Below are 11,359 nucleotides of genomic sequence, written 5' to 3' on the forward strand. Positions count from 1 at the left end.
TAGTTTGCTGCACCTATCAACCCGTCATCTAGATTTTAAGCCCCGCATGCATTAGGTGTTTGTCCTAATGCTGTCTCTCCTCTTTTCCCCAGCCTCCCGACAGGTCCCGGTGTGTGATGTTCCCCTCCCTGTGTCCATGTGTTCTCATTGTTCAACTCCCACTTATGAGTGAGAACATGCGGTGTTTGGTTTTCTAGGAACAGCAAATTCTTAAATGCCATATTCCCCAAACGTTTCTAATCAAATAGTTGTAGTTTCTTTCCCTCTTTTTTTCCCTGCTAAAATTAAGAAATGTTTAGGCTCCCTACTTTCCTTTAATTAACATTGATACTGGTGATACTAATTTTTGTAAAGGGTAGGAAAGAGACAAAAGATGTAAATAATACAAATTTTATATACTTCCAAAAATAATCCTAGAAATCCAATATAATTTCTAACTAAAAGGGTTTTAAAGGATGTAGGAAGTGTGTGCTTTTTATCTTCAATTTTAACTGCAACATAAAACAAATGAAAATTCCTTTGACTTGTATTAAAGATAACTGATTCTAATAAAGGAAAGATACATGTAGTGAGAAGAATATTAGATTCTAATCCTGCTTCTGCTATAATTATGTGTGGTCTTGGGCAAGTCGTTTCTCTTTTTGCAGCTCAGTCATATCTACAAAATGAGAAAATTATAGATTGTAGATTTAGCAATGGCCCTTTTCCTTGTAGTGAAACGCAGAGAAACTGTATGAGAGAAGTAACAGCACAACAGCTCTACTTTGGAACTAGTGATGCTATAGAAAGAGGCGGGGAAGAGGCAGAGGTTCTCCCTCCACAGGGCTGTCCCTACTCCCATCTCATTCCAAAAGGTGGCCCCTGCAGAATTGCCTTGAAATACGATTTCAAAGCCACTATTGGATGATGTGTGAGTTTTTCTTCACTGACCCTAAATCAGATAGAATCACAGAATTTGAAGAAGTTTCTTATTTAAACTCCCTAATATCAAATTCTATGCTTTGGTTTTCAATGCTTTACATTAACCCTCCTAACAATCCTATGAAGTAGGCTACATTTATCTTTCCTTTATTAGGACCACTTATCTTTAATACAAGTCAAAGGAATTTTCATTTGTTTTGTTTATGTTGCAGTTGTAATTGAACATTAAAAAAGCACATACCTCCCACATTATCATCCTCATTTTACAGAGAGGCTAAGCACTGGTTCCAGAGCAACACAACTGGTAAGAAATGGCACTGGGGTTTGGTCCTGGAGAGCCTGGTTCTAGAGCTCTCAGTAATTCTGCTCATTTTAAAAGTCTAACTTCATCCCACAAATATAGATTTTCTTGAAAGCAAAAGAAAGTTAACATTAATTTTCTTATTTGTTTACATACTTAGAATTTCTTTTAATAATGAAAACCTTTATAAACCAGTATAGTGACTGTCCTATAGTAAGTACTTAGTATATATTATTATTAACTTAGGCAAATGGATACCTGTAATGTTCATAGCATTGACTTTTAGCAGTTGAGAAGAAAATTAAACCACATTTTAGTTACCTCATATTTCTCAGTTCTAAGAGAAAAACTAAAAGTCACTTGTTTACAAGATACCCTGCTATGTAGCATCTGTTCAAGATATTTAAACTGTCCAAAATACTGGTCTGACCTAATTCTTATCTTGCCACCAGGTGGCAGCATGTTACGTAAGGAAGTAATTTAAATATTCTGTTGAAGCCCATTTATTTTCAATATTTTGCCTTAAAAACTGTCCAACCATAATAAAAATAAAACAGTATCTTATGTTCTCCTTTGCTGTTAACACAGTATCCGTGAGACCTGCCTTAATCCTGCCCTGCATTCTCCTATCAGTGCAGAAAGTTTTTTTCTTCCATCTTTATGGAGATTTGAGCCGTTGGGCTTAGAATTCTGCCAACTAAATGGTTTTATTCCTACCTAAATGGTTCCTGTTGTTCAGCAACAATAGTCCTCCTCATCTTTGTATCTTTTATGGTACCTACAGAAGTTCTGAATATGTGGCAACAATTTTTTTCTTAATAGAGACAGGGGTCTTACTACATTGTCCAGGCTGGTCTCAATCTCCCAACCTCAAGCAGTCTTCCTGCCTAGTCCTTCCAGAGTTCTGGGATTACAGGTGTGAGCCTGGTCAGTGACAATAGTTTAATAGGTGCCCTTGGCTAAATGTCAGTGATATGTAAGATACACTTTAGCATGTGTATTTACTGAATGTTTATTTGAATTACAACACCTTTATAGCCCTTTGTGGTTACGTTTGTTTCAGCTGTGCTATTGAAGTCCCTGAAATTTTGCCATAAGTTTAGGTATTATCAGTATCATTCAGATTAAATGCTGCCAAACACTGAAAGATTAGTGTTTGAGGTGGAAAGCAAGAGAATGAATGGCTAACGAAGAAAAGGAAGGTAAAGGACTGAACGGGCCAGTTAAAGCCTGGGGAAAATGAAGGGCTAGTGATAAAATGAGAGAGACAGGCTTCTGATACTGCAACAGAGCACCCGCCACATGGGGAAGCAGGAGGAGCACAAAATTCAGTTGGCTGCAGAGAAATCTGTTTACACTTCATAATCGTGGATCTGCCTAGACATTGTTTCATGGTGCAAACAATGAAATCATTGAAACAAATGAAGTCATTTGACATCAGTTTGTCAACAAATATTTTTTCCTATTCGAAAACCTACTAGTTTTGCCTCCTGCTTGTCCCTTAATGAAGTCTTAAAAGAACTTGCCCCCAAAGAGATGCACATAAGCAAAAAGAAACCAGCAATTTCATGTAAGCCTACCTTACCCTGCAGGTATTTCCTTGCTAAGGGTAATTGAGTTTAACAAAGGCGGTTTAAGTACCTATGCTATTTTAGGTATTGTGCTAGAGATTCAAAACTACAATATATTTAATATGTATAGATAAGGTATTTTTAAGGGAATAGCTTAACCATTCAAATTAAACTAATTCTGTGAAGAACATTAGTACTGCCTTGAGGTATTTACCAAGCAATACTTAAAATGTATTTTTGTACTTTATATGTATATATGGAATGCAGTGATCTGAAGATGGATCAGAAACATCCGTACCTTAAAAAGTTTTTATTTGGGATTGATATTTAATGAATAGAGTGAAATTATCAATTTTTAAAAATCCCAGCCAATGTATTGTATACATACATATTTCTCATCTTTTTGGAAATGTTTTGCATCTTAAGTGGAGGAGATTTTGTCTGTGATACCCAAGGCTCTTACCTTAGAACTTTTGTTTGACCTCATAAGCCTTGATAGTATTTGGTTAATGTTCATTATATTTAGGAACTCGGCAGTTTCAAAGTCCATAGCCACATATTTCATTGTTTGTGTGTGTGTGTGTGCAAAGCCTAGTGTTATTACAAATAGCCACATACTTTTAAAACAGGTATATTAATGTCTACATTTGTCATGCTGGGTTTCAAATGCCAAGGACTCATTAAAATTAGTCATTAATCACTTAGTAATATATATTAAATATTAATGTTTGTCATGAAGTATGTAAAACCCATTAGTATTGGATCCTCTATAATATGCTCAGGAGGTAGAAAATATGTGATTTTACTGTCTGTAATGTGTAATCGGAGATTGAACGACCAAGTAATGTAGCATTATCCAAAGATTATTTGTTATTATTTGTTATATTTCAGTTGCAATGAAGTTAATTGCATGCCTTTCAGATAAAACATACTGTATGCACATCCTCAGTTCATCTGGTACAACTATGCTTAAAAGTGCTTAATAAAGTATTCATTACTATTTAGGTAATAAAATTAGTAGTGACTTATGAAATTTTATATAGCATCACTTTCTTAAGCCCGTTTTTAAAGTGATTTATTACCAGATGGGCAAAAATGCAATTTTTATGTAAATTGACACATTTAATAATAACTTTTGTAGTATAAAAGTGCTTGTTTGTATGAAGTTATAACTCACTTATGGGGCCTTGTAGTTCTATGTAATGTTCTAGTGAAATGTGCACATGTGGATGCTCCTGGAAGCACCTCCAGCCCTGTGAATTTATGTATCTGTTGACTTCAATATTTAGTTAGCTTGATTTCTAAAGCCATCACAGTAATTGACATGTTATTGGAAATAAAGTTAAGTTTTTCCTTATTTATAGGGATAACCTCAATTTTGTAGAATGTGAATCAATTCATACTTGGCTGAAAGCCAGTTCCCTCTTCAGTTTAGCTCCAGCACATACATGAAAAGCGCACTTGCATCCTAAGTGCCTTGTGAATCTGTAGTGATTAATTCTTCTCATTATTTTGCTGCAAATTCTCATGACCCTCTGTGATGATTCGATCAGCCACTTAGAGTTTATGCATATTCATATCTCTGTGCTCCTGCCGCAGACGTTCAAATCTCCTTCACTGACTGGTGTGTGCTTGGTGCAGTAATTGAGCTGCAGTAGATTGATTACTCTGGGGAGCTGTAAGGCCTTTAAAGGTGAAAACATATCAGTCCTGTTAATTAGGAAACAAAAGCTCTGATGGCAAGTTCAGCAGTCAAATGTTTCCAGTGTAGAAAAGATGAAAGGTATGATTTGTTCCTCTCCATGAATCCTGTTTACTTTTTAAACTTTGAATTAGGTCTGTATCAGTGGTAATGGAGTATAGCTTTCTTTTGTGAATTTTTATAGAATGCTAATTGAAGAAGACTTTACTATATTGATAGGTACTGTTATCTGTGATCTGTCAAATCTGATAGTTTAGAGCCTATTCAGAGTTTGTATATGCCTTCTATAGCATTGGTAATATTTATATAGAGTTTCTAAGTATTTTACATAGAGAATGCTTGTATATAAATTTTGGTATTTATAGGCTTAATTTGATCTACAGTATTTCAACACTAGTTTTTTATTTTGACAATTTAATGGCAAAGAAGTTGAGCTGCCTTTTATCTCTTTATCAGAAGCATCCTTTGATTTTGCTCTCTTCAACTATATACTAAATAATACATTATCATGGCAAAAAAGGCTGGAACTGTATTCTCCAAAAGTAAGCTAGTTTTTACATGGAGGATTATGCAGTTTAGGTATGTGTTTTTCTCTATGTGCTGTTCTCATATTTCAATATTCTTTTTTCCTCTCATGGTCATGATGTTTTCTTTTGAGATATAATTCACATACCATAAAATTGATGCTTTTAAAGTATACAATTCATAAGCTGGGTGTGGCGGCACACACCTGTAGTCCCAGCTACTCAGGAGGATGAAGCGGGAGGATCTCTTGAACTGGGAAGTGGAGGTTACAGTGAGCCGAGATCGCGTCACTGCACTCCATCCTAGGTGACAGAGTGAGACTCTGTCTCAAAAATAAATAAATAAATAAATAAACAAACAATTCCATGGTTTTTAGTCTGTTCACAAAGTTATGCAGCTATCACCACTATCTAATTCCAGAACATTTTAGTTACCCCAAAAAGAAACCTCATACTCATTAGCATTCTCTCCCCATTTTCCCTTTCATCTAGCTTCTGGCAACCAGTAATCTACTTTCTGTCTCCATGGATTTGCCTATTCTAGACATTTCATAGAAATGGAGTTGTAGTATTGTTGCCTTTTGTGTCTGCTTTCTTTCATTTAGCACAGTTTTTCAAGGTTCGTCCACATTGTAGCATGAATCAGTACTTCATTCCTTTTTATGGCCAAATAATATTCTAATTGAATATCCCAATTTTTATTTTTATTGACTGATGAACATTTCTGTTGTTTGCACTTGTTGGTTATTGTGAATAATGCTGTTTGTAATTCTAATTAGCATGTGCATACATCCTTTGTTCTAATCTTAGGGGGAAGGCTTTCAGCCTTCATCTTTGAATATGATGTTAGGTATAGTTTTTCTTAGATGCCATTCTTTAGATCAGGTTGAGGAGTTCCCTTCTATTTCTAGTTGAGTTTATCATGAAATGTTGGATTTTGTCAAATGCTTTCTCTGTGTCTATTGATGATCATGTGGGCTTGTTCTTTATTAATATAAGGTATTACATTGATTGTTCTTTATTAATAGTTATATTAATATGATCTTTGTTCTTTATGAATATGTATTACATCAACTGACTTTCATATGTTGAACATTATGATATTCTATAGAGCATATATAATGTTATTTTACTGCTTTGGTTTTATATAATATGAACCAATTTCTCTATTTCAGGCATTTATTAATACAGCAAAAGAAATTTATGAAAAAATTCAAGAAGGAGTCTTTGACATTAATAATGAGGTATATACATATAAATATTGTTGGTCAATATTAATTTAGAATTCACTTCATTATTTTATAATTTTTTTAATCCTAAAATCAATCATGATAATCAGTTAACACCATTAGTTTACAATCATCCAACTGAAAAATTGGTATATGTGGTATAGTAGTTAAATATGTTCTAGTAGAGCAACACTTTATCTATGGAAATGGATTAAAGTAAGTGACCCTATCCATTCATCACAAGCAATGCAAAATAATATAAATCCCCCAAAGAGAAAAGAAAATCCACTTTTATCCACATGACCATATGGTGTCATCTGCTTTGGGAATAATGTTCTGGTATATAAATGCATGTACTATGTACTAATGCAAGATGCTCTCTCTGTTATCTGGTATGAAAGAGGGAAATACCAAATTTGGAAATTACTCCCAATATAGCATAGCATGTTTTCAGGAGACTAAATTAATATATATATATGTATGTGTGTGTGTGTGTGTATATATATATATATATAAAATTGGCATTTGGCATAGGGTTTTTTGTAATGTTATTTTGATCCTGTTTTGGTCAACATGATTAGGATAAAATGTAAAGCTTTGAAGCATCTAATTCAGTGTTCACCAAAGATCATCACTTGACCCACATCCCCACTCTGCATTTATCTGTATTTACTTCAAAATGTTTATGTGGATGTAGCATACTTATTTTCACATAAGTATTTTTGCCATTCTGTATTAAGATTTCTGGCTTCTGAAAGAAAAGCCCTGGTTTCTCCCCAGTTGCAGTTAGAAAAGCATTGTGTTAGAAAGCCATTATGTATGTCTGTCTCATCCTATACATTAATGAGGCTCTCTGTTACTTCAGTAGTCTCTGCTAAAACAAACAGCAGTTTGCCGAAGGTTTCCAAAAAGTACATGATTTTTTCATTAATTTGGAGTAATATAGTTTCTCAATCCTATCTTCTTCGCTTATATGATAGTACTTCTCGAGTTAGTTTAAAGGTGACACCATTCAGAGACTAATACCATATAAATTCAACAGTAATTGGGCCTCTATCTGAAAGGGCACATTCATTGTTTCTGTCTGGTTTCATATAGTAGCTGACTGCTTTACTGTGCCTTATGCAGCTTTGATTGTAATGTGCTGTCAGGAGCCAACAGGCCGTGCTATTTATTTGGCCTAATGCCAAGGCTGACTCCTTGACTCCTCAAGAAGTTGCTACCAGCCCAGAGGGGGCAAAACCAATGAGCCATAGGGCATGCTTTTTATTAAAGAGGAGTCAAAAGAGCGAAAAGAAACCACATCAGCTGCTGTCAATACTGAGCTAGTGCCAGAAACCCCAAGGCTACTACTGTTGCAGAACAACTGCCAAGCACTATAAATCTGAGATTTACTGTGACGTAAAGTTTCCTTAAGAGCTTAATTTCTGAAGCTACTGTATTACTTTTCTCAAAGTGTTGTATTTTTAGGTAAAATCCACTTGAGGGAGTGAGGGTTAAGACATAAGTGTGAGTTTGATGAATGAAAGAACTACTCTGTGTGTGGGTTCTTGGCAAGCTGCCATGTCTTTGGGGATCATAGAAATTATTGATGACACAGAACACTCATATGCCCTTAGCCTGTACAGCTGATTCAACATGGAACAGAAACACTGTCTAGTGAAAAGATTTTACCTTGTATTAAAGCAGCATGGACTTTGGGTATTTTTATGCTTTAAAGATTACTTGCAATAATTATTTTAAACGATTTCTGCATTATGAGAATTTCCTGAAAAGCAACATTATCCAATATCTATTTACCCCGTACCTGGTATGATAAAGAATTACTTTCAGAAACATTTCCACAGTGTTTTTAAAAGGAAGGAACAGCCCTTAAGAGATATTGTTTTAATTGTTGCTAAAATCTACTTACTATATTTTTCTCAGTTGTTTGATAAAATTGTATCATAAAGAATTAAATTAGTTTTTTAAGAATCTAGTTAAACTGTATCGTCTGGTTGTGTCTGGTCATATTTATTGTTCTGTTCTCTTTTATTTCAGGCAAATGGCATTAAAATTGGCCCTCAGCATGCTGCTACTAATGCAACACATGCAGGCAATCAGGGAGGACAGCAGGCTGGGGGCGGCTGCTGTTGAGTCTGTTTTTACTGTCTAGCTGCCCAACGGGGCCTACTCACCTATTCTTTCACCCCCTCTCCTCCTGCTCAGCTGAGACATGAAACTATTTGAAATGGCTTTATGTCACAGAAGACTTTAATCCTTCAAATTCTTGTATAACTTTGAATAAATGGTTAATGTTCACTTAAAAGACAGATTTTGGAGATTGTATTCATATCTATTTGCATTTGATTTCTAGGTCAATTGATGTGATTATTTTTGTTAAATGTTGTCTTGTGCCCTTAACTACGAACTGAATTGTATTAAACACTACAAAGTCATCTTGAGTATTTTAAATCGGTTTGTGTAGTTAGGTTTCCCAACACCTGTGGTTACCTAATGTTTAATATTATAGAACTGTCCTCAAAAACTTTGTCAATTTTCAAGGCTATAAGGAACAGAAGGACTCTTTTAATTCTGTATTTATCATTTACTTTCTGTATATATAGTTTAATAACCTGCTTGGGTGTAATTTGCCAAGCTTGAATTCTTTAATGCATTTGCATAAATTCTATACTGTTTAGAGCTTAAAGCTACAGAAGCATTGTTAGGAATTGCTTGGACACTGAATTTTAAACTTTTTGACATTGTTAACAAGCATGTTCATCTTTTCTTGTCACTAGTCCAAGAGAAATATGCTTAATGTATATTACTAAAGGCTTTGTATATGTTAACCTGTTTTAATGCCAAAAGTTTGCTTTGTCCACAATTTCCTTAAGACCTCTTCAGAAAAGGATTTGTTTGCCTTAACGAATATTGTTGGAGAAAAACACAGTATAATGAGTGAAAAGGGCAGAAGCAAGAAATTCCTACATCTTAGCAACTCCAAGAAGAATGAGTATCCACATTTAGATGGCACATTATGAGGACTTTAATCTTTCCTTAAACACAATAATGTTTTCTTTTTTATTTTATTCACATGATTTCTAAGTATATTTTTCATGCAGGACAGTTTTTCAACCTTGATGTACAGTGACTGTGTAAAAGTTTTCTTTCGGTGGCAACCTCTATAATCTTTAAATATGGTAAGCATCTTGTCTGTTTTGAAGGGGATATGACAATAAATCTATCAGATGGAAAAATACTGTTACAAAGTAGAAAAGCTTTAGCAATTTACTCAGTGTGGTGGTTTTATCCTTTTTTTCTTTTTCTCCCTTGGTCTATAATGAAATTGTTACAGCAGTGCAAAATAAAATCCTATGTATAAAAGTGTTCTTTTTTTTTTTATTATGACCACCTCTTTTTAAATGTATTTTTAGTCCCCTTACAGCTTTTACATGTGTTGAAGCATGTTTTTTAAAAAGGTCACAATGTTTTAACACTCAACCCTTTTTAAAAATTTTGCTAAAATGTGACAAATCTCACTATATTGAAATTCTTTTTGTTGATGGTGTAAGCAATGTAAGTAAGTGTTTTCTACTCTTGAACTAGCACAAAAGCACTCATGCCTGAAAAAAAGCATAAAGAAGTTCTAATTCTGAAACTAACTACTTTCATTTCACTCACGGCCTTCAACTTTCTACAGGTCTTCCTTGAAGAGTCAGCAATACTCTGTTAAAAGTTTGACAGTACTCTTGTGGGAAATCACCGAATTCTCTCATAGTTCTGTGTTAACTATCTCCATGAGGGCAGAGGGAAAGGTGAGAGAAAATCTGTTTTCATGGGTATTTGTAGTACAGCCTTTTTCTTTCAGGTGGCCATATCAAATACACTGGTCTTAGTAATCACTGTCTTTACCAATGAGTAGGAAAAGTTAAGGCAGCTGGACAGGTTCTGCTCTATACCAAGAAGAGAATGATTCTTTGGAAATTGTTATTTTTAAGCTTCTGTTAACTTTTCCAGAAGTTTAATGTGTTTCTTTTCCATGCTTTTTCCCCTAATTATTTTATTTGAAGAAGAGAAATTAATGGCAAAAACAACAAACCAGGACATGTATTTTAATACCCTAAGGAAAAGTCGAACCCTCAAATATAACTCCTCCCACAACCACCCTAATGTGCCTCAGTCTGGGGCAGCAGGTGGACTTCTCAATAGTTCATTTCCACATTCTCTACAAATCGCATCTACCATTAAGGAATATGTTATGAATTCTTTCTGTTAATTGAGAAAGCAATGTTATTGTCTATGATTTCCACTCTTTGCTCATTTTATTATCCCTGTCAAATAATGTAATATTGGTACCTGCAGTTGAATTTGTAATACTGTAATTGAATCTTTAGTTGATCTTTGATCAACTTTTATAGCATCTATGGACACAGAAAATCAGTCACTGAAAAAATAAACACAGCTTTCAATGTCTCACTCAACATGTAACATTTCAAAATTATGATCTTCATAAAGATATTGTTACCATTCGTCTTCCAAATTTAAGACAACCGAATGAAAAGCCAATTTTTTGAAAGAATGTGGCATATAATTAGCTATACAACTGAAACAGGATATACAACTGCATACAGTTTGTTTTTAATGATATTTAAAAATAGCCTGTTAACAGGAAAATAGTCCCTATTTCTCTGCTAATGGTCAAAAAGGGTTGGGATATAAATCGTACCAAAATGTTTCCAATCACTCAGAAAAACTGATTCACGTCTGGCTTTGGAACACCTCAAACATTTATTCTCTCATGCATAGTAAAGCCGCATCTCAGTTTATTTAGTCCTGAGGTTGGCAGCATGAGGTTTGACTATATGAGTAAAAGATACACAAAGAGATAAAGCTGTTTAATAATAAACAGGAATTGACTGTACAAATAGGTAAACCAGAGTGTCTACCTGTGTTTCTCAAGAGTTTAGGTGTGCTTTATGTTTACATTAAAATGAAGTCTAACACCACGGTAGATCATCTCATCCTCCGTTGGGATGGACCAGGTATTACTTTCTTGGTTGAAGTCATGATAGAGAACTTGATTTTATTTATTTTGTTTATTTTATTTTGGGAGACAGAGTCACTCTAGT

At 34.4% G+C, this 11,359-nt stretch overlaps 1 protein-coding gene across 1 annotated transcript in view; it reads left to right on the top strand.

The window, feature by feature from the left end:
• The window catches only part of RAB2A (RAB2A, member RAS oncogene family), a 109,813-nt gene extending 99,107 nt beyond the window's left edge, over positions 1-10,706 (top strand). The window contains exons 7-8 of the mRNA XM_010360349.2: positions 6,195-6,263; positions 8,289-10,706. Coding sequence (XP_010358651.1) covers positions 6,195-6,263; positions 8,289-8,384 — 165 coding nt within the window. The 3' untranslated portion in view covers positions 8,385-10,706. The remainder of the gene's footprint in view (positions 1-6,194; positions 6,264-8,288) is intronic.
• Positions 10,707-11,359: the final 653 nt, after the last annotated feature.

Source organism: Rhinopithecus roxellana, chromosome 9 (assembly GCF_007565055.1).
Source record: "Rhinopithecus roxellana isolate Shanxi Qingling chromosome 9, ASM756505v1, whole genome shotgun sequence".
NCBI lineage: Eukaryota > Metazoa > Chordata > Mammalia > Primates > Cercopithecidae > Rhinopithecus > Rhinopithecus roxellana.